General features: G+C 40.1%; 1 protein-coding gene across 4 annotated transcripts in view; it reads left to right on the top strand.

Annotated features, from left to right (window-relative positions):
- The first annotated feature begins 8,851 nt into the window (after positions 1-8,851).
- The window catches only part of MARCO (macrophage receptor with collagenous structure), a 37,746-nt gene continuing 22,912 nt past the window's right edge, over positions 8,852-23,685 (top strand). For 2 of the 4 annotated variants that reach the window (XM_040228977.1, XM_040228976.1), the window contains exon 1: positions 8,852-9,023. In XM_040228977.1, coding sequence (XP_040084911.1) covers positions 8,915-9,023 — 109 coding nt within the window. In that variant the 5' untranslated portion in view covers positions 8,852-8,914. The remainder of the gene's footprint in view (positions 9,024-23,685) is intronic. The other 2 variants (XM_040228978.1, XM_040228979.1) reach the window with 1 other exon arrangement.

Below are 23,685 nucleotides of genomic sequence, written 5' to 3'. Positions count from 1 at the left end.
TGTGTCCTAAGGTTTTTCTCAGCTCTTTTTCAGTCTGCCTCTTTGTCTGGGTATGCTATCCAAATTCTGCCATATATAGGGTTGTTTTTTTAACACCCAAAACAGCAGGTACTGCTCCTGTAAATCTCCTGGAAGTTAATTCACCTGTTGAGGGTTGAAACAATAGCATACATCCTCCATGTCTTCTCCTTAGTAACATGAAGGAGCAATCAAGTCAGAACACAGAACCCCAACATTTGGAGGACAAGGTCCTTACTGCATACTCTGGTTCTAGAAAGTCATGCCATAAATTGGGTTTCTATCCCTACAAATGTCTGCCAGTGAGGGCAAGTAGGAGATGGGTAGCTGCCATCATGCTGAAGGCTTAAATATTATAGATAGAAATTAACTGCAATTTATCAGCCAAGTTGTTTCCTAAAAGCCACAAATGTTCAAATAAACTTCAGAACTACAACTTGGTCACTTCACATGGTTTCTGCCAGTATAATTGCTATTTGGCTGGAGAAATAGATACCTGCTAGCTCTCTACTCCATCATCTTCTCTGGCATCATGCCTGACTTATGTTTTGAAAGGATCACTGTGGCTGCTACATTGAACGTGGACCATATTGTAGTATGGACACCAGTTAGAAAGTTACTGAAGTAGGAATGCAGTGCAAAGCATGATACATGTAATTAACACTGCAGACTGTTATATATGAAAGTTGTTAGATGAGTAAATCCTAAGCATTCTCATCCCAAGAAAAAAATTATTTTTCATTTCTTTAATATTATATCTTTATGAGATGATGGATGTTCCCAAAACTTATTGCAATAATCATTTCATGATGTATGTAAGTCAAATCATTATGCTGTATACCTTAGACTATATATCTCCATAAAACTGAAAGGAAAAGAATAATAAATGCTAGGGTTGAATATTATATTAAAATCCTATTTCTTTACAAAAATAAAGTTAATGAAGTATTTAGGTGAGAGACTGTGGTGACTTATACCAGAGCAATAGTGGGGAAATGGTGAGAACTTTCAAATTCTGGATATATTTTGAAGGTTAAGCAAAGATTTCTTAATGCATTGAGTGTGGTGAGAAAAAGACTGTGAGACAGAAAGGATTCAAGGTTGGTATCAGTTGTTTGTTTTTGTTTTTTTTTAATGAAAACAACTGGAGTGAACAAGTTGCCATCAACTAAGATGGAGCAAATTCAGGAGCATTTAGAACTTGAGATGTCTATGTGACAGGTGTGTAGAAATAGGCATCGGTAGTTCAAGAGTGAAGTCTGATCTAGAAATGCAGATTTGTGAATAATGACACAGAGGTGTCATTCCACAGGTGGAACTTAAACCTGTGAGACCAGATAACATCACCAAAGAAGTGAGTATAAATGGGAAAGACAATGAAGGATTAGATCCTAGGGCACCATAACATAAAAAGAGATGAGGAAAGAGAATGAATCAGCAAAATAAACCAAGAGTGACCAGTGAAACAGGAAAACTATCAAGAAAGTGCTATGTCTTAAAAGACAACAAAAGAGATTATTTTAAGGAGAGGATGAGCAATCCATTGGTGATAACATGAGAGTAGTTTTGGCTGAATCATGGGGGTGAACGTTCCACTGGAGTGGATTTAAAGAGCACAGAAGGAGAGGAATTGCCAACAGTAGGTATCAACAACAATTTTAAGGAAGTTTTCCACAAAGGAGGGTAAAAAATTGGGTAGTAGGTTGAAGGAAGTGTACCAAGATTAAGTGTTTCAAAATGGAGAGCTAACAATATGCGTGTTCAGCAATTGGTAATAATCCAATGGAAATTGTATTATTGACGCTGTGAAGGAGAGAGAAGGAAGGACTGCTGCTGCGACAATACTCAGAAGTAGGTAAGAGGTGGTGGAATTCAGTGCACAGGTTGAAAGAGTGGTTCTTGACAGGAGCTTGAACAGTTCATCTAGGTCATAAGGAAGCAGGTGGATGGCATCTTGGTCGAGATGGTAGTAATGGTGGGAATCCAGAGTTTCACTTCTGGCTGCTTGAATTTTCATAATAAGGAAGAGGGCAAGATCATCAGCTCAGAGTGAAGACAGGAGATCAAGTGACAATGAATTGGTTGTTTGGCAGAGAGACTTGAATAAAAACCTATACCCTATTGCCAGATGGGTGGTCACAATGAGACCACCAGCATAATCACATCATTTACTTCAGTTAAATTCAGTTGCCCAGAGAGTTGGATCCAACCTGTGCTATGTTTTTCGGCAAGTGAGTACAATGAAGCAAAACAGGAGCAACAGTTGAGGATGTGTGCCAGGGGCTAATTAAAATGACTGTAAGTTTAGACATGAGAAAGGACAAGAAGTGGGGAATGGACGGTGGAAGTGTGGCAGAGTAACAGATCAGAAGTCCTAGAGGCAAAGGATTGTTGGGGCTAGCATCCTGAAGGAGAACTGAAAAGATTGGAGGTGTGCCAGCGAGTAGACTGGAAGAGTGATTATGAAGGATTTACTATCAGTAAAAATGACAAGGTAGGGTATGACCTGATAGCATGTGACGAGCGGTGCTTGAAGATCCAGACCATCAGAGACTCGGCTTTCTTTTCTTACCAGTGCAGGGCTTGGGTCGGAGTTAGCACTCAATGAACATCTGTTTAATGAATGGGGAATGACTGACAACCAACTCTAGGCAATTCTGATTGATTTCCTATCTCTTCTGTTTCATCCCCATTGTTCTCAGTCTAGAACTGCTCAGGCAAAATTATTTTAGATCAATGAGAATTAGCACAGGTGACCCTTGGCACAAAGCCTGCACAGTTTCTAATAGTGGCGCTCTCTCTCTTTTTTTTAAGTGCACATTTAACACTTTCTTGTGCAGAGGCTTCCAGGATCTAGAGTTGTTCTACTCTCACCTGCCCATGCATATCCTCCAACTCTCAAAAGTCTCTCTGGGAAAGGAATAATATTGCTTATTTATTCTTCAGTATAAGTAATCCCCCCCAAAACAAATACATTTAAATCAGGGTAATAAAAGTTTTGGGTTTCCCTGATGGCTCAGTGGTGAAGAATCTGCCTGCCAGTGCAGGAGACATTGGTTCCATCCCTGGGTCGGAAAGATCCCCTGGAGGAAGGAATGGCAGCCCATTCCAGTATTCTTGCCTGGAAAATCCCATGGACAGAGGAGCCTGGCAGCTACAGCCCGTGGTGGTCACAAAAAGTCAGTCACAACCTAGTGATTAAACAACAGAAAAAAGTTTTGGCCCCTGTGAAAACATTGTATGTGTCAGGAAGGCAGAGGGTGATGTCTGTGTTCAGGAGAACTTAAAAAAAAAAAAAAAATCAGACCAGAAACTCACAGCTGCCTCTCTTGCTTTTGCCCTGGGTGTGTCCTGAATGGGAGTGCTGGTTCAGTGGGAAAGTTGCACCACAGACCAGTCTGCTTCCCTTTTCTTCCCTCTATTCTAGAACACAGGCTGCAGTCCTGATGCAGCAATCCCAAAATGTGTGTGAGCATCCCTTCACAGGGAAGAGAAGATGTGGGTGGCTCAGCAAGGTCTCACAACACACTTCACCTCATCTACACCCTCCAATGTTTCTCAAAGGACAAACTTCTACAAGTTGGGCCAGGGTCCAGCAATAATAATTTTGTCACCTTTTCTTCTTTAACTTCTGTTTTAATTAACTTTATTGAAGTATAATTTACATACTGTATATGTATTTCAAATTTCATACTATATATGTATTTAAAATTTGGTGAGTTTTGTAACAAACACCCAATCAAGACACAGAACACTGCCACCAATGCAGAAATTTCCCTGGTGCTTCTGATCAGTCAATTCTCCCCTACCTCTACCACCAGGAAACCATGGTTCTGTTTTCCTTCTTCTTTTTTTTTTTAGTGTTGTTTTTAAATTGTCAACTACAAATTGCCACCTGCCTGTCAACTACAAAGTGGCACTTACCAAGAGCATTTGTGAGCAACTGAACAACCACAACAAGGGCATTTGCCATCTGTCTGCTCTGCTGCAGCTGCTGACCTTCAACACTCCCTGAAGGGAATTCAGGGTGGAGAGCGAGGCACTCTGTGCTCCAGGGAAACTGGTGGAACAGGTCTTTAGATAGTTACATATTTTCAGGAACTGTTTTCATGATCTCAATCCTTGCATCTCTTCATATCTAAGTGAAAGTGAAAGTGAAGTCGCTCAGTTGTGTCCGACTCTTTGCGACCCTGTGGTCGGTCCTGTGGACTATAGCCCAACAGGCTCCTCAGTCCATGGGATTCTCCAGGCAAGAATACTGGAGTGGGTTGCCATTTCCTTCTCCAGGGGATCTTCCTGACCCAGGGATTGAACCCAGGTCTCCTGCATTGCAGGCAGACTCTAACCTCTGAGCCACCAGGGAAGCCCACATCCAGGAAAGCACTAAATCCCCTCATGGTCACGTCATCTCCTCGTAACTAAGAGAAAACCTTTTGTAAAGTAAGTGCTTGATTGCATTGAACTCTCCCTTCACCAAAATCTTGTATATTGACCTTTCCCCACTGCCTCTTTGGAGCAGTGTCTCAGAGTTATCTGATTGCTGTCTCCCAGGCTGCAGTCCTCACTCTGCCCAAACTTAACTCATCACTCTCAAATGTTGTGCATCTTTTTAGTCAACAGTAATTTTATTTATTTATTTTTGACTGTGCTGGGTCTTCATTGCTGTATGGGCTTTCTCTAGTTGCAGCAAGCAGGGGCTACTTTCTTGTTGCAGTGTGCAGGCTTCTCATTGCAGTAGCTTCTCCTACTACTGGAAAATGGGCTCTAGGACGTACAGGCTTCAGTGGAAAATGGGCTCTAGGGCGTACAGGCTTCAGTAGTTGCAGTGCATGGACTTAGTTGCTCTGTGGTATGTAGAATCTTCCCAAACTAGGGATAAAACCCATGTCTTCTGTATTGGCAGATGGATTCTTCACCAATGAGCCACCAGGGAAGGCTGATGGTTCTGTTTTCTGACACTATAGATGAGTGTTACTTGTTCTGGACACTTATATGAATGAACTCATATAATGTCCTGTTGGGGTCTAGCTTATTTCACTCAACATAGTGGCTTTTAAGATGCATTTATGTTGCTGCCTCTTTCTCTTTATTGCTATAGCCCATTGAATGGATATACCAAAATTTATTTACCTATTAATCTAATGATGCTCATTTGTGTTGTTGAGCTTTTTTAACTTTTAAAATGAATTCATAATAATTATGCTTCATTAAGTACCATTAATGAAATTATTAAGTAAGTGCTGAGCTTGTCATGGGGGACACTGACCACCACTGTCATGCATGACTAGCAAGAAAAATAAGGTAAATAGATAGAAATGTTTAATATTTGTCTCCTTTCTATTTTCTTTAGCCCAGGTCCCTCTTTCTATCATCTCCACTGGTGAGCTTAAGGAGATGGCAGAACAATGGGCCAAACTGTCAGTGAGAGGTGACAGGGACTCAAAGAGCGTCTTGGAGACCTGGCTTGTCTGTTTGCTGAGAAGTTTTGTTTGTTTTGAATATTTTGGTTTGTGCAGGTGAATTTTACATCATGTGTTATCATGGTTGCCCCAGTTTTAAGCTGGAATGGGGTTACTCAGGAGTTCTTGGGGATCTGCCAGGTGGCCCAATGACTGTAGTGGTTTGGGAGCCACTAGTTCAGAGGGTCAAGCTCTGTAGAGGGTACCATGAGTTGGGGTCATACTTTCCTGGGACTCCAACACCATAACCCCTGTGTAAGAAAGGCAATTTGGGGAACATCAAACCTTGAGAACCCCTCTGAAAACATATTTAAATTCTCCAATGCAATTATATGCACTCTGCATGGAAAGGAAAGCCAAACCCTGCATTTCTTGAACAGCATGGTCCTCAAATGCAAGTCAACCACTTCATCTGGTGCTCAAGGAAAGTAACAGCCAGATCTGTGTTCCAGAGATAAAAGTGTCTGAGTGGGACTTAGGCAGAAACTGTACAAGATTCTCCAAATCGTGTCTTTTGCACTTTATGGAAGACTTAGGGATTTTTAAGGGTAACATCCACAATCCAGAAGTTTCACACTATGTACCAGCTTGGTATAAGATGCTATTCTGCTGAAAGCCCTTTTGTTTACAAACACTTAGACTTCTATTATTTAGTTTGATCCTCAAACTTACACTATGGAAAAACAGGGAAACTGTCAGTATCCCATTTTGCAAATGAAGATACTGAAACAGAGTAAGGAGCAGTGCTGGGACCTGGTTGACTGGGTGACCAGAGTCATTGCACAAAGCAGCATGGGATCCTGTGGTCTATTTAAAATGTTGTCTTTATTTTCATGATAGACCTTTTGCATTAATTTTGATTTTTAAGGACTGTGTTAAAATATTACTTACCTTGATTACTGAATCTTTTTCACCCCAAGCTAGTGCCTGGTTTGCCGTATCTGGCCCTGCTAAGCAGATGGACTAGCTTGAATCTTATGAAGTATCCATTTATCCACTATCAAATGGGATTAATATCAGTAATTTCCTATGGTTCAACCTCATGGGTCCTCCTAGGATGGAGTCCTGAGGGGGCTCACATGGGTCTCTGTGCTGCCTGTGACTGCTTTATTATTCTGCACAGCAGTCCTCAGCCTGGCTGTGCATTAGAACCAACCATGAGGCTTCTGATTAAAACCAGGATCTCAGGCTGGAGTAGGAGAAGAGCAGCGAGTATTTTCAAAAATGCATCTGGTATGAGTTTCTGGATTAAAACCCTTGGATTAAACTAGATTTAAACCAAACTGTAAAGGCAAGATGTCCTGGATTTGAATTCAGGTGTTATCACTTTCTAACCACAAGATCTGAGGCAAGTTACAAGTTATTGTGAGTGTTAAGTCATGTATATGTATCTGGCACAGTGCCTGATACCTGATACATCTTGGATAACAGTTAATGCTTCTGTGAGCTATTACATTGTGCTGAGGTTCAGAGAAGCTAAGCCAATCACCTGAGGTCACACAGCAAGTATGTGAAAGAGTTGCCTTTGGGTCCCAGGTCTGTCTGACCCCAGAGTCAGAGCTAGTTGACTATATTTGATATTCACTAAATGTTCCTGCTAAAGAGGACTACACTCTGTAATTAACACAAGCATTTTCCAAAGAGTTCCTTCTGTACCCCGACAAGTGAGGACTGCCCTTGGCCAGAGCTGAGATAACCAGGCAGAGAGGGGAGGCACTGCAGCCCAAGTAATGGGTTCCTTTCGCCAGGAGATTTCCTGCCCATGGAGGAAGCCCTTATAGCCCCTGGCCTCTTGGACGGTCCACTACCAAACTTGTGACTGGAGCTGCCAGCTGCCTTCATTTCCTCACTGCCAATTCTCTCTTTTAACCTTTCCTGTCCTGGATTCTGCTCCTAAGTCTCAGCCCAAACCAGTGACCTCTTGTGACCTCACAATGCTGAACTTGTGAGCAAGGTAGGACCTCTACCTTGAAGGGCACTGTCAGTAACTCCTTTTCCTGAGTTTGCTTTTTGCTATGCCGCTGGCTGAAGAAAGAGACTTAAGTCTAGTTGAGCTTTATCTCCTGCCATGTCACAGCTCATGGCCCCACTATTCCAGTGGTCCATGATTCCCCTGCCTCCAAGTATCCTGCTGCCATGATGCTACGCTTGCCATTTTTTCACACCTGCAAGGCCATCACCTTATTCTGCTCTATAGTTAACCCCCAGTCACCCCTTCAAACCCAGATCCAATGGACAAGCTCTTTGTGGCATTCCCAGCTCTGCCTTCTCTGCCTCCAGGTCACTTCTGTCCTCCTAGGGGCTCCAATCACCAACATCAATTTTCTAGAATTCAGTTGTATCCACAACCATTCTGCATACTGGACTGATATCCCTTAAGGCAAAGGCTGTTATTACCTTCATCTCCCTGAACCCAGTGGGTTCACAATGTCTCTACTGATAATAGCAGCAACACAATGCTAGTGTTCATTGCCCATCAGATGCAGCCCTGGCCACCTTACACCATTTAAGTCATTTAATGCACACACAAATTATTACCACCTTCCTTATTTTAGGAACAAGAAAAGTGAGATGTTCAAAGCTGGCATGACTTTCCCATGGTCACACAACCACTTGCAGGAAGTGAAATTGGAACTCAGGCATTTAAGCTTTCAGGGTCCATATGTTGACTACTGTGCTATGTAGAGAGTACCTGGTATAGAGCAAAGGGGTTTCTCTTAAGGGCTCAGCTCTTATTGGGACCAGAGCAAGCACACGCTTTCACACACAGAGAGAACATGGAAAAGCAATGAGAGGAAACATAATTAAATGCTATAACGTATGGGGTAGAGCAGTGTTTCTTCAACTTGATATGTACATACATCACCTGGGGACCCTGTTAAACTATAGATTTGGATTCAGCCTCTATGGGGTGGGACCTGAGACTCTGCCTTTACAATAGTTCCCAAGTGATGCTGACGCTACTGGTCCATGGCCCACACTTTGTGTAGCAAGGATGAGCTCAAAGGATTGAAATAGATCAGAGGAGTCAGATTTCACTGTGGGTTGGAGAAGTCCCATGACAATAAGCTGAGTCTGGGGTGAAGGCAGGGTATGGACAGACAGAGGAGATGGCGGTCATTGGTTCTGCTCTTGGGGGCCTGAGAACAAGCGGTGATTTCAGGGACCTGTGATTTGTGTCCCAACTCCCCATACCCCTTAACAAGCAGTTGCACTAATCAGGAGCTCCACGTGTGAATAGCCAATTTTTGAGAAATGCCTAATCCTGACCATGTCAGGAAACATTTTGCAAATTCAGAAATCAGAGTCAAAGGAAGTCCTGTGTGCTCTACAAGTAGAAGCAGTAGTCAAAAGGGAACAATCTCTCCCCAAGTGGTTCCTCTTGGAGAGAGCATTTCTGCTGGCTCCAGAACTTTGGCCATCTATAAACCTTAGCAATGGAAAATGAGGAAATTCTCAAGGAGAAAGAGCTCTTGGCTAGCACTGAGGACGGAGCGGCTCTCGACCAAACCATGTTGTCTAGGATGGAGACATTCGAAGTTAATGGTAAAGTACTACTCCCCAATAGTGACATTGCCTGTGATGTCTTTCTCTTGGCAACATAGGGATAGACAAGTCCATTGAAAGTCTAGGTTTGCGCCTTAGAGATTCAATGATGCATTTCTGGAATGCTTCCACTGGAAATTTGTATAACGCTAGTAATAGAAACTACGTCTTTAGCATACAGTTGGGTTTTCTTTTTTTAGCTTTACAACTCGTTTAAATTGTATTTAAATATTTTTTCCTTTCATTAATACTAATGCTTTTTATATGTCCCTCCTTTTTACTAATGTCTCATTGACACACAGATTATGTCTGTGATGTTTGTAATAAAAGGAAAATGGAAAAAAAGAGGGATGAAAAAGTTTTACAAAACTGAGGCCCAAGTGTCATATTTATTTAATGCAATTCTGTTAAAATTCTTTAAGATAGCTTCTGTGAATACTCATGTGTTGCTCAAGGAATGTATTCTCTACTTGTGGGCTTCCTCAGTGGCTGAGTGGTAAAGAATCCACCTGTAATGCAGGCGACTCAGGTTTGATCCCTGGATCAGGAAGATACCCTGGAGAAGGAAATGGAAACCCACTTCAGTATTCTTGCCTGGGAAATTCCAGGGACAGAGGAGCCTAGTGGGCTTCAGTAACAAAATGATGTAGCCTAAAGCTACTGCCCTAGTGGGCTACATGGGGTCACAAAAGAGTCAGACATGATTTAGCAACTAAACAACAAAGAATACATTATAGTGGCATAACTAGTCTGTCTTAAACTTAGATTTTAAAATTCAGTCAACTCTGTTCTTTCATTTTCTCCCTCAATGTTACACAGGTGATGTATTTTTAAAAATCTCCTAGAACTCATAACATTGAAAGTCACCAATAAGTGCTTCCCACAGGGGATCTCTGACTTCCTATTTCAGAATATCCTCTTGGAATTGTCTTCCAGGTCAATTAGTCATTCCCACTGTCAGTCTTTTCTGGAAGTTATGTGTGTAGGAACAACTGCAGTTCTGTCCCCTGGCTTAACTGTCTCTCTTGTCCAGGGTCTGTTGTGCAAGTCAGTGGCTGGAAAGATAGGGTGACAAAGAGTCTGGTGGTCTGCCTTTAGGTGTTCAAATGGGGTAACAATAAAGGCTGAATTACAGATGATTTTAATAATCATTGGCTATTCAGAACTTTGGAGAAGGCAGTGTTATGGACATTTGGCTTTTTAAGATACTGAAAATGTTCAAGCAAAGTCAGGTGATCAAACAGACTCAGTACCTACTACCTGCTGAGCTCTGTACTCAGCTCCAAAATGATAGACAGGAATCAACCCAGTCTCTGGCCTCATGTAGGATGGAGTATATAGTACGTGACCACATGTAGTCATGTAGGATGGAGGACGGCAGAGTGAGCCTATCCATAACTCATTGCTATACAATTTGTCACCGGCTGTCACTGAGATTTGCACAGGACTTTATGGACAGATCTAATCTGGTGCGGGGCCCTGATGGGCAGAGCTGAGATCTCTTCTAAAGTTTAATGGATAAAGAGGATCCATTAGAGAAAGGAAATGGAAGCTGGGACAGGGGTAGGGCACCACATGTTTGTGATACTTTCACAAGGAGTATTCAGAAAAAAAACAAACAGCTCCATATTGTTTGGTTCAAAATTGGGTGGAGAAACTCAGTGGGGATTGAGATTAAGACCAATTAAGCCAGACCTTGTCCTGAAAACATCTACTGAAAAAAAAAGCACAATGTGAGAGTGGTGAGTTAATTTTTTTTTAATTGGAGGATAACTGCTTTATAATGCATTGGTTTCTGCTGTACTACAATGTGAACCAGCCATTGTTGTTGTTTAGTCATTATGTTGTGTTCCACTCTTTTGCAACCCCATGAGCTGTCCGTGGGGTTTTCCAGGTAAGAATACTGGAGTAGGTTGACAGTTCCTTCTCCGGGGATTTTCCCAACCAGGAATTGAATCCACAGCTCCTGTCACATCTCCTTCATTGCAGGTGGGTTCTTTCCTGCTGAGCCATCTTGTTCATAAGTATATCCCAACCCTCTAGAGCCTCTCTCCCACCCTCATCCCAACCCTCTAGGTTGTCACAGAGCACTAGGTTGAGTTCCCTGTGTTATACAGCAACTTTCCACTAGCTATCTATTTTACACATGGTGATGTATATTTTGGGCTTCCTTCGTGGCTCAAATAGTAGAGAATCTGCCTGCAATGCAGGAGACCAGGGTTCAGTCCCGGGGTCAGGAAGATCCCCTAGAGAAGGGCATGGTGACCCACTCCAGTATTCTTGCCTGGAGAACTCCATGGACAGAGGATTCTAGTGGGCTATATAGTCTATGAGGTCACAAAGAGTTAGACACAACTGAGCTACTAACACAACACCACCAAATGTATATATTTCAATGCTGTGTGGGACAAAATAAGGATAATAGCCCCAGAGATAGCATTTCAAATAGCACTGAGAAAATGCTCCAAAGAGGCAAAGGGGAAGGTCAGAGCTATACATGATTTTAGTGAAGGGGGTACTTGCAGTCAAGTACACATTTTGGCGGAGGCTTGCTGCCAATCACAAAGAGAAGATGTCACTGTTAATGATTTTAGTGCTTTTTCAGATGTGAGGAGAGGAAAGAATTGGGCTCATAAAATCTAATCCTATAAATATCTATCTGAAGAACTATTCTACCATTTTCCCCAGAGTACAAGAATGCCTCATTCTTGACCTCCACACTGAACTCCTTTCAGAGGGTGTTGAAAACAGCTTCAGCAGCTCATTATCTAATCCTTGTAGACGTAGATGGCAGGTGCCAATTTGTAGGTGAAAAGGGCAGCGGGGAGCTTTGTAGAGACTGAGGTTGGCTGAGAGGCAGTGGTTTGCACTTCAGTTACTTATCCTCACAGATGGGGGATGAGTTGGAAAGAGTAACTCTGGGGACAGAGAGGAGCTTGGCAGCCAGAGATGATGAGAGACAGTGGGTGTGTGGAAGGAAAAGTGGATGCTGTGGAAAAACAGAAGTCAGATCAGTAAGACTAGAGTAGGGGAGTCACGGCAAGTGAGGATGATGCCCAAGTCAAAGGTGAATCCTAGATTTCTGACTGGGGTTAGAGAGAGTGAGTGAGTGAAGTGAAGTCGCTTAGTCGTGTCTGACTCTTTGTGACCCCATGGACTGTAGACTACCACACTCCTCCCTCCATGGGATTCTCCAGGCAAGAGTATTGGAGTTGGTTGCCATTTCCTTCTCCAGGGGATCTTTCTGACCCAGGGATTGAACCCAGGTCTCCCGCATTCCAGGCAGATGCTTTAACCTCTGAGCCGATACCATGATGTAAAAATCTAACCACAATCACTCCTGTTTGGAGAGAACATTTTCCTAAATGCATCCACAAGTTCCTATCTCCTCATACAAAGGACATGGGATGCATGGAACTTTCTAGATGAGTACCATTATGGATAGTGCTCACTGTGAGATTATGTAACACCAGTACCCCCTCAGGGTTTACTGAGACTATAAAAAACTATTTGCTTCAGCTCTAAATGGCTCCAGCCTCATCTCTCTGTCTATCCTCATTTATCTGTCTGTCCACCTATCTATCTATCCATCATCTATCTGTCTACCTATCTCTCTGTCAACTGAAGATTGCTTAAGTTATCTGGAGAAGCTACGCAGACTGAAGGCTCTTGCTGCCCTTAAGACAATGAAACTCCAGGTCTTCCTTCATGAACAAATATCAGTTCCTCTTCCCTTCAACAAAGGAGCATTTGAGCCCAAATGACAGAATACACACTTGTTTCTGTGGTCCATATCTTTCTGGAATGTACTTCTTTCACCTTCTTGAAAATATGAGCATTTCTCTGGCTCACATCTTCCTGTCACTCTCCTTATGGAACGTGTCTGATATCTGAACTTCTGTTACCAGATCAGCATACTCTTGCCAGTTTCTGTGGAATGTAATCTAGCCCTCTCATGCAAAGCCCTCAATTATTTTAGGTCTTGTGTCTTTCATCATGATATTTCTTCCCACCAATTTCCATCTGAAGAACATCCTTCTTGACAGAGAAGACCCCAAAAAATACAAATAGAGGAGTTATGGGGGGGTGGGTATTGTTTGTTTTAATTTACATAGAGCATTGGCCCCAGCATTGGACCTAGCTATCCCTTCTTCTTGCTCTGAAGTTAATTTTAAATATTCTGCTAACATGAAATTAAAAGACGCTTATTCCTTGGAAGGAAAGTTATCACCAATCTAGATAGCATATTCAAAATCAGAGACATTACTTTGCCAACAAAGGTCTGTCTAGTCAAGGCTATGGTTTTTCCAGTGGCCATGTATGGATGTGAGAGTTGGACTGTGAAGAAAGCTGAGCACTGAAGAATTGATGATTTTGAACTGTGGTGTTGGAGAAGACTCTTGAGAGTCCCTTGGACTGCAAGGAGATCCAACCAGTCCATCTTAAAGGAGACCAGTCTTGGGTGTTCATTGGAAGGACTGATGTTGAAGCTGAAACTCCAATACTTTGGCCACCTCATGCGAAGAGTTGACTCATTGGAAAAGACCCTGATGCTGGGAGGGATTGGGGGCAGGAGGAGAAGGGGACGACAGAGGATGAGATGGCTGGATGGCATCACTGACTCGATGGACATGAGTTTGAGTGACCTCCGGAAATTGGTGATGGACAGGGAGGCCTGGCGTGCTGTGATTCACGTGGTCGCAAAGAGTCGGACATGACTGAGCGACTGAACTGAACTGAACTGAACTGAACTGAACAGACTTTAACTTTGGAGTCTATGCAGGGTCAGCCTTGCTGAAAGGACTACTTTCATTTCACATTGTTGTTCTGACTTTTGTGTATTTTCATGTCCTTATTTCTCAACATTTTTTAAAACTCTGACTACCCAGAGGTGTTTTTCCACTTTTTATTGTGAAATATTTGTAATTTCACAGAAAGTTGCAAATAATGTACAGGGAAGTCTTTGTGACCTTCACCCATTTTCTTCCAGTGATAACATTTTACGTAACTCTAGTACAATATGACAAGCAGGGAACTGATATTCATACAATCCACAGAGCTTATGTAGGTTTCTTTAGTTTTACATGCATTCATTTGTGTGTGTGAATATAGTTCTCTACAATTTTATCAGATGTGTATACCTGCATAACCACTACCAAAATCAAGATATGGAACAATTCCATCACCACAAAATCTCCCTCATGGTATTTTTTAGAGATACGCATGTCCTCTCTCTCGTCCAACAATCACTATCCCCAGCTACCACCAATCGGCTCTTTATAATTTTTCTATTTAAAGGAAGTTACATGAATTATAAGTATGTACCTTTTTAAAGATTGGCTTTTTTTCCCCCTTGAGATCCATCCAAGTTGTTGTATGTATCAATAGCTGGTTCTATTATTAATGAGTTTTACTGAGTATTATTTTGTGATATGACTGGACCACAGTTGGTTTAACCATTCGCCCACTGAAAGACTTTCAGTTTGTTTCCAGTTTGGGGCTATTACAAATAAAGCTGCTATGCTTATTTATGGAAAAGTTTTTGTGCAAGCACAAATTTTCATTTCTCTGGGGAAAATGCCAAAAAGTGCAATTAATTGCTGGATTCTAGGTATGTTTAGTATTATAAAAAGCAGTTGATCTGTTTCTCAAGTGTGGATGTTCCATTTTACATTCCCATCAGCAGTGTACAACTGATTCACTGTCTCTGCATCCTTGCCAGCAGTTGGTATTATCATTATTTTTACTTTAGCCATTTTGATAAGCATGTGATAGTAATACTTTACTGTAATTTTAATTTGTATTCTCCTAGTAGCTAATGATGTTGAATGAAAAAGCTGGCTTAAAGCTCAACATTCAGAAAACTAAGATCAAGGCATCTGGTCCCATCACTTCACGAGAAATAGATGGGGAAACAGGGGAATCAGTGTCAGACTTTATTTTTTTGGGCTCCAAAATCACTGCAGATGGTGATTGCAGTCATGAAATTAAAAGATGCTTACTCCTTGGAAGGAAAGTTATGACCAACCTAGATAGCATATTAAAAAGCAGAGACATTACTTTGCCAACAAAGGTCCATCTAGTCAAGGCTATGGTTTTTCCAGTGGTCAGTGGTCATGTATGGATGTGAGAGTTGGACTGTGAAGAAAGCTGAGTGCCGAAGAACTAATGCTTTTGAACTGTGGTGCTGGAGAAGATTCTTGAGAGTTTTTGGACTGCAAGGAGATCCATCAGTCCATTCTAAAGGAAATCAGTCCTGGGTGTTCACTGGAAGGACTGATGCTGAGGCTGAAACTCCAATACTTTGGCCACCTGATGCAAAGAGTTGACTCATTGGAAAAGACCCTGATGCTGGGAGGGATTGGGGGCAGGAGGAGAAGGGGACGACAGAGGATGAGATGGCTGGATGGTATCACTAACTCAATGCACATAAGTTTGGGTGAACTCCGGGAGTTGGTGATGGACAGGGAGGCCTGGCGTGCTGTGATTCATGGGGTCGCAAGGAGTCGGACATGACTGAGCGACTGAACTGAACTGAATGATGTTGAATATCTTTTTATGTGTTCATTTGTCACTTATATACCCTCCTCAGGGAAATGTCTCTTTGTGTCTTTTGCTAATATTTTAATAGGATTTTTCTTTTTTACTAAGCTAAACTAAAGCTAAACTTTTTGAGAATTCTTCATATACTCAAAATATATATCCTTTGCTGGATATGCAATTTGCAAATATTTTTTCTCAGTCTGTAATTTGTCATTTCATCCACTTAACAAAGTCTTTTGCAAAGTGAAAGTATGTAATTCTATTGGGGTCCAATTTATTGACATTTCCTTTTATGGATTGTGCTTTTGGTGTAAGTCTGAGAACATTTTACCTAGCACTGGGTCCTAAAGATTTCTCCTATGGGTAATTCCAAAGCTTTTATAGTTTTATAATATAATATCATGGTTCATTTTGAGTTGATGTGAAGTTTAGGTCAAGGTTTGTTTATTTTGCCTATGGACGTCCAACTGCTTCAATACCATCTGCTGGTATTGAAGCAATCAATACTATCCTTCCTCAAGTAAATTACTTTTGCACCTTTGTCAAAAATCAGTTGGGCACACTTGAAGGAAATGGCAACACTCCATTATCCTTGCCTGGAAAATCTCATGGACAGAAGAGCCTGGTGGGCTGCAGTCCATGGGGTCACAGAGTCATACACGACCGAGCAACTAACACTTTCACTTACTTACTTGTATGCGTCTATTTCTGTGTCCTTCCTTCTGTCCATTAATCTACATGTCTATCCCTGCACCAATACCTCACTGTCTTGATACTGTAGATTTATTGTAACTCTGAACATAAAGTAATGTTATTTCTCACATTTTATTCTTCTTTTTCAAGATGATTTTAACTATTCTGGGGCTTGTGCCTTTCCATATAAATTTTGGGGTAAATTTATACCATCAAAAACCTTGCTGGATTTTGTAAGAATTATATTATACCTCTAAGTTCAGTTCAGTTCAGTCGCTCAGTCATGTCCGATTCTTTGCGACCCCATGAATTGCAGCACGCCAGGCTTCCCTGTCCATCTAGATAGTTCAAAAACTGACATCTTTACATCTTTATGTTGTTTTACAATCCAGGAACTTGATATGTTCCCATATTTCTTTGGGTCTTTGTTGCTTTTTTTTTTTAATGGAAATTTTGTAACTTTTGGGCATACTGATCTGGTGTACATTTTGTTAAATTTATATCAAAGTATTTCATTTTCTTTAGACCAATTATAAATGTATGTTTTAAATTTTGATTTCCACTTGTTTGTCAGTTGTATATAGAAAAAGGGAGTGAGAACACACATCCTTGCCTTGTTCCCAGTCTAAGGAGGAAAGTTTTCTGTCTCATCATTAATAGTGATATAAGCAGAGGGCCTCCCCTGGCAGTCCAGTGTATAGACTTAGCCTTGCAATACAGGGGGTGTGGGTTCAGTTCCTAGTTGGGGAATGGAGATCCTACATGCTTCTCCAGTGAAAAACCAAAACATAAAACAGAAGCAATATTGTAACAAATTCAATAAAGACTTTTAAAAATGGTCCACATCAAAAAAAGAAAAAAGAGTGATGTAAGCTTTAGATAGCTGTTGATACTCTTTTTTAAAAAAGAAAATTTGAGAATGTTCTCTTCTAATTTGCTGAGAGTTATATTATAAATGTGTTATTTATTATGAGAGTGATAATTATGATAGTTTATCATGAATTGGATTTTGTTAAGTACTTTTTTCTGCATTAACTAACTATACAGTTACATGATTTTTCTTCTTTAGTCTATTGATATGTAGATTACATTGATTTTCTAACACTGAACCAGTCATGTATACCTGGAAATCCTATTTAGTATATAAATCTTTTTAATGCTTTATTGGATATGGTTTACTGCTATTTTGTGGAGGATTTTTGTGTCAACATTCATGAGACATATTGATCTTTAGTTTCCTTTTTGTACTGTCTTTGATTTTCATATTATAATAATACTTACAAAACGACTTAAGAAGTGCTCTTTATTCTTCTGTAAACCGTCAGAGATTGTCTGAATTTAGTGTTAATTCTTAAAGGTTTGTTAGGATATTGGACCTGGATATTTCTTTTATAAGAGATTTTAAATTACAAATTAAACTTGTTTAATAGGCATAGATATTTATATTATTTCTTTCACCTTGGTTGAGTTTTTTATAGTTTGTGATTTTTCAAGAATTGGTTCATTCCAAGTTGTTAGCATAAAGTTAGTAGTATTTTCTTGTTTTCTTTTTAACGGCTGCAGCATCTGTGGTGATACATCCTGTTTTATTCTTGATATTGGTGATTTGTGTCTTCTTTCTTTTTATCTTTGAAAGTCAGTCTTGATAGCGCTTTATCAATTTTTATTGATTTTATTCAAACAACCAGATTTTCGGTTTTTCATTTTCTCCCTTGTATTCTTATTTTAAATCTCGTTGATTTCTGCTCTGGTCTTTATTATTTCTTTTTTTTTTTTTCCTGGTTGTTTATGACTTACTTTTATGTTTTCTTGAGGTAAGAACTGAGTTTATTGATTTGAGAACTTTCCTCATTTGTATTGTAAACTTTTAATGCTGTGAATTTCCTTTCCAGTGCTGCTTTAGATGCATTCCCTAATTTGATATCTTTTATTTCCACTTTCATTCAATTCTTTTTAAGATTTTTTTTCTTTGAGACTTTTCCTATGACCCGTGCATTATTTAGAAGTTAAAAAAAGATTCCCTTGTTTGAAGATTTTTCTGTTATTATCTTCTATTTTGATTCCATTATTATCAGAGAATATCTGTAAATTTTAATTTCTTTTACCGTTTGTTGAGGTTTGTTTTATGACTCAAGATATGGTCTTAGTAAATATTCCATGTATGCATGGAGAGAATGCATTATTCTGTTGCTGTTGCATGGGGCATTTTATAAATGTTAGTTCCATCCTGTTGGTGTTCAGTTGTTCTATACTTTGGCTGATTTCCTATCAACTGCTGAGAATGGGGTGTTAAATCCCCAATTATAACTAGGATTTGTCCATTTCTCTTTTCAGTTATATAAATTCTGTTTCATGTGAACAGAAGTTCTGCTGTTTGGTTTCTTATACACATCTTATAAAGGGTCATAGTTTTTCACTCACCTTGCCAATTTCTGCCCTCCACTTGGTATAGTTAGATTATTTATGAAAGTAATTATAGTTACTTTAGGTTTAAATCTGCCATCCTAGTTTGTGTTTTCTCTTTGTTTCTTCTATTTCCCATTCATCTGTTTCTCTTTTCTTATCTTCCTATAGGTTACTTGAGCACTTTTTAGAGTTCCATTTTTATTTATTTATAGTTTGTTTGTACATCTCTTTTAATAGTTTATTTAGTGCTTTCTCTGTGCATTACAATATACATACATAACAGCACAGTCTGTGGTATCAACATTTTACCACTTTGAGTCAAGTGCAAAAATCTTATTTACATTTATGTCTTTTTATTGTCTTCACTTTTTAAAATGAATTGTCTGAGGTATTTCCTCTACATACACTGAAAGCCACATTAAATGGTATCATATATTTGTTTCAACCATCAATTGTGATCTTTAAAAGCTGTGAGGAGAGGGATAATTTAATATATATCCTTGTATTTTACCCATTTTTCTTTCCCTTTTCCTACATCATTGTCATTCTATTTGAAGATTTCCTTTAGCCATTCTTTAAAGGTAAGTTCACGAGCAATACTTTCTATTAGTTTTCCTTCATCTGAGAACCTCTATTTTGCGATCATTGTTAAAGGATGCACTAGGAATAGAATTCATGGTGGACAATTTCTTTCAGCACACCAAAAGTATTGTGCCACTTCTAGCTGGTCTCTGTGGTTTCAGATGAAAAATCTGCTGATATTCCAAATAGATATTACTTTATAAGTAATTTCTCTTTTCCCTCTGGCTGTTTTCAAGATGTTTTCTTTTTCTTTTGATTTTTGATTTTCTTTATCTCTAAATTTTTCAGATTTTTGTCTATGTATCTTGATATGGATTTCTTCGAATTTACCATGTTTGGGATTTGCTCAGCTTCTTGGATCTGTAGGGTCTTTCATCAAATTTGAGAAATTTTCAGCTATTGTTATTTCTTTGAGTTTTTTCTTTTTTTTCGGCTTCACACTCTCTGGGACTTCAATGATGAGTATTGTGTGTTTTTTGTGTGTGTGAATTTTTTTGTTGACTCACATCTCTGAGGCTCTGCTTATTTGTCGTTTTATTGTTGTTGATTTTCTGTTTTTCAGGTTGGGCAATTTCTATTGTTCTATCATTTAGTTGAATGATTCTTTCTTTTGTCATATTTATTACACTATTGAGCCAATGTGGTGATGTTTAAAAGGGATTTTTGGCATTTTGAAATTCTATAATTTCCATCTGAGTCTTTTATATATCTTCTATTTTGTGAGTTTTTAAACAAAACACTTTTGTGGTGGCTGCTTTAAAATTTTATTGAATAATTCCAACATTTGTGTCATCTCAATGATCTCAGGTTTAAGTTTCTTGCATAAACTGTTTAGGTTTATTAGACAGATTCTGGCCCATTTTGTGGGCTATCATTCTTGACAGTTTCTTCTAACCACTAAGAGATGAAATGATCGACGTCAGTCAGTTCAGTTAATCAGTCGTGTCTAACTCTTTGCAACCCCAATGGACTGAAGCATACCACACTCCCAGAGCTTGCTCAAACTCAGCCCATTGAGTCGGTGATGTCATCCAACCATCTCATCCTCTGTTGTCCCTTCTCCTCCTGCCTTCAATCTTTCCCATCATCAGGATCTTTTCCAGTGAGTCAGCTCTTCGCATCAGGTAGCCAAAGTATTAGAAATTCAGCTTCAGCATCAGTCCTTCTGATGAATATTCAGGACTGATTTCCTTTAGGACTGACTGGTTTGATCTCTTTGCAGTCCAAGGGACTCTCAAGAGTCTTCTCCAACACCACAGTTCAAAAGCATCAGTTCTTTGACACTCAGCTTTCTTTATAGTCCAATTCTCACATTCATACATGACTACTGGAAAAACCATAGCTTTGACTAGATGGACCTTTTTTGGCAGAGTGATGTCTCTGCTTTTTAATATGCTGTCTAGGTTGGTCATAGCTTTGCTTCCAAGGAGCAACCATCTTTTAATTCCATGGCTGCAGTCACTATCTGCAGTGATTTTGGAGCCCCCAAAAATAAAGCCTGTCACTGTTTCCATTGTTTCTCCATCGATTTGCCATGAAGTAATGGGACTGGATGCCATGATCTTCATTTTTTTGAATGTCGAGTATTAAGGCAACTTTTTCACTCTCCTCTTTCATTTTCATCAAGAGGCTCTTTAGTTTTTCTTTGCTTTCTGCCATAAGGATGCTGTCATCTCCATATCTGAGATTATTGTTATTTCTCCCATCAATCTTGACTCCAGCTTGTGCTTCATCCAGTCTGGTATTTTGCACGATGTACTCTGCATATAAGTTAAATAAACAGGGTGACAATATACAGCCTTGATGTACTCCCTTCCCAATTTGGAACCAGTCCATTGTGTCATGTCTGGTTCTAACTGTTGTTTCTTGACCTGTATACAGATTTCTCAGGAGGCAAGTAAAGTGTTCTTGTATTCCCATCTCTTTAAGAATTTTCCACAGTTTGTTGTGATCCACACAATTAAAGGCTTTAGCATGGTCAATAAAGCAGAAGTAGATGATTTTCTGGAACTCTCTTGCTTTTTAGATGATCCAACAGATGTTGCTAATTTGATTTCTGGTTCCTCTTTCTAAATCCAGCTCGAACATCCGAAAATTCTCAGTTCACATACAGTTGAAGCCTAGCTTGGAGAATTTTGAGCATTACTTTGCTACTGTGTGAGATGAGTGCAATTGTGTGGTAGTTTGAACACTCTTTGTCATTGCCTTTCTTTGGGATTGGAATGAAAACAGACCTTTTCCAGTCCTGTGATCACCAAATTTGCTCGCATATTGAGTGCAGCACTTTAAAAGCATCATCTTTTAGGATTTGAAATAGCTCAGCTGGAATTCCATCACCCCCACTAGCTTTGTTCATAATAAGCTTCCTAAGGCCCACTTGACTTGGCTCTCTGTGAGTGATCATACCATCATGGTTATCTGGGTCGTTAAGATCTTTTTTGTATAGTTCTATGTATTCTTGCCACCTGTTCTTAATATCTTCTTCTTCTGTTAATGATCAAAATAGGGGTAAAGAATTTATCATATCCTTTGATTTGATCAGAGAAAGACAAAACCTATAGATTTAAGGTTCCCAGTTCTAAAATACTTTGCTTTTCTGCCAGTTATAGCTCTGAATTAAAAAGCATTCTGCATTCTGGACCTGAACTACTCCCACCTCCCTGTCATGTCTGTTTTTCCTGTTGTTATCCTTTTTCAAATGCCTTACACCATGTTCCTACCATGTGGTTAAAAATATCTGTATCTTCCATGCTGGCCCTCACCCCTACCTCTAGCATCTATGATATGTGTGTCTCTGAAACTTAGTTTATCTTTCTACTCCCATCACATGTTAAGTTTCATCACATTTTGTGCTGTCTATGAGACTGTATTTGCCATCCACCATCTTCTATTAAGTGTGAGGCTTCCTGTCACGCTTATTCATTCTCACTATCATGACTATATGGTACCTGAGGTTTTAAGTGGCATTCCTGATGCTCTCCCAACACTTTTAAACTGGCAGTGTTCAACTCTGCCCACGTTTGGCACCCAGACTACTCATTCATCCATTCAACTAGCCAGTCGCCATTTTTCCAGCTTATCATATTGATGTGGAATGCAGCCTTAGCAACTTCCAGGCCAGATAAAGGGGACTGAGACATAGAAATAGTTCAAGGTGCTCAGGGTCACAGCAGATAAAAACACAATGCTGTGGGGAAGCAGAGCGAGGTCACACCCATCCCAGGGGAGCCTGAGGATTTATTCTTAGAGCAGGGAAGTCTCTACTCTGCTCCCAAAGGATGAGTAATAATTAGTTATGCATAAAGAAGGAAGGAATATTCCTTCCTTGGGTATTCAGAGGAGATACTCTGTCTGAAGTCAGAAGGGTGTAACCCCAGTGGTCTGGGCTCAGAGGTCAGTATCGGGGTGGAGGTGAGGTATAGAGGCATGGGCACAGGAGAGCTGGCTGGAGACCAGGCTACATGTACCCACAGAGGAGCTGTTTGTCCTGAGGGCAGTGAGCCCAAGGGCTGAAAACAAGGGAGCAACTGGGGCAGGATGTATGTTGGAGAACTCACTCATGTGGGGCTGGACTCCAGGGGTGCATACAGGTAGAGAGGACACCCTGTGGTAGACAGAGACTAGCCATGCATCTTTAAGGAATATGAAGCAACTAATAAAGAGAACAGTTAAATCTCTGTCGACTGAGAAAACTAGAAGGAAATCCATGGAAAAATTCTTCATTGCAGAAGGAACATGTGCTTTAGTTGATTACATACTACTAAAGCACATGTGATAAGCACAACATGATAAGCACATGTGCTACAGTATAATGTATTTGTAACATGATATCATTAGTGTAAAACTAAAAGGAGAAACAGTCCATCTAGGAGGATATGGGTTTGTTCAGAAGGGGGAATGGGAGGAAGGCTGCATTCCAGAAAGCTAATGAAGCTTACCTCAGCAGGCTAGGACCTCAGGGGATTAATTATGAGATTATTAATCCTTGAAATGCTCTCCATATTGTTTGATGAATTATATTATGCATGTTTTACTTTCATAATTTAAAAATCTAAAGAAAAAGAAAGCAAAGGCCTGGACGAATTTTGCAGATCTTGTCTTATAACCTAATAGGTTTTTCAACTGTTCCAAACCTCACTCCCTGCTCATAAAATGGAAACAATCATTTTCCTCCAAAAATTTTGAGCTTGAAAGATGTTAATTCATCAGTTAATCTGATATATATCTATTGCACACCCCCTGTAGCAGGTGGCACACTGGGACTTCTACAGTGAGCAAGGCCGATGTAATATCTGGTTTAAGGATCGTGCTCTTTCAGCAAAGAATATATGCAGAGTTGTTTTTCACCCAGCCACACAAAAGAGTGGCTTCTTGCCTTGTAGAAGGAGGATCAAGGGGAGGATGTGGGTGTCATTGGTCTTTGTGTCTTTCCCCTCAT

Source organism: Oryx dammah, unplaced genomic scaffold (genome assembly GCF_014754425.2).
Source record: "Oryx dammah isolate SB20612 unplaced genomic scaffold, SCBI_Odam_1.1 HiC_scaffold_27, whole genome shotgun sequence".
Taxonomy (NCBI): Eukaryota; Metazoa; Chordata; class Mammalia; order Artiodactyla; family Bovidae; genus Oryx; species Oryx dammah.
The sequence above is the reverse complement of the archived record's forward strand: the minus strand, read 5'-3'. Positions and strand labels throughout refer to the sequence as shown.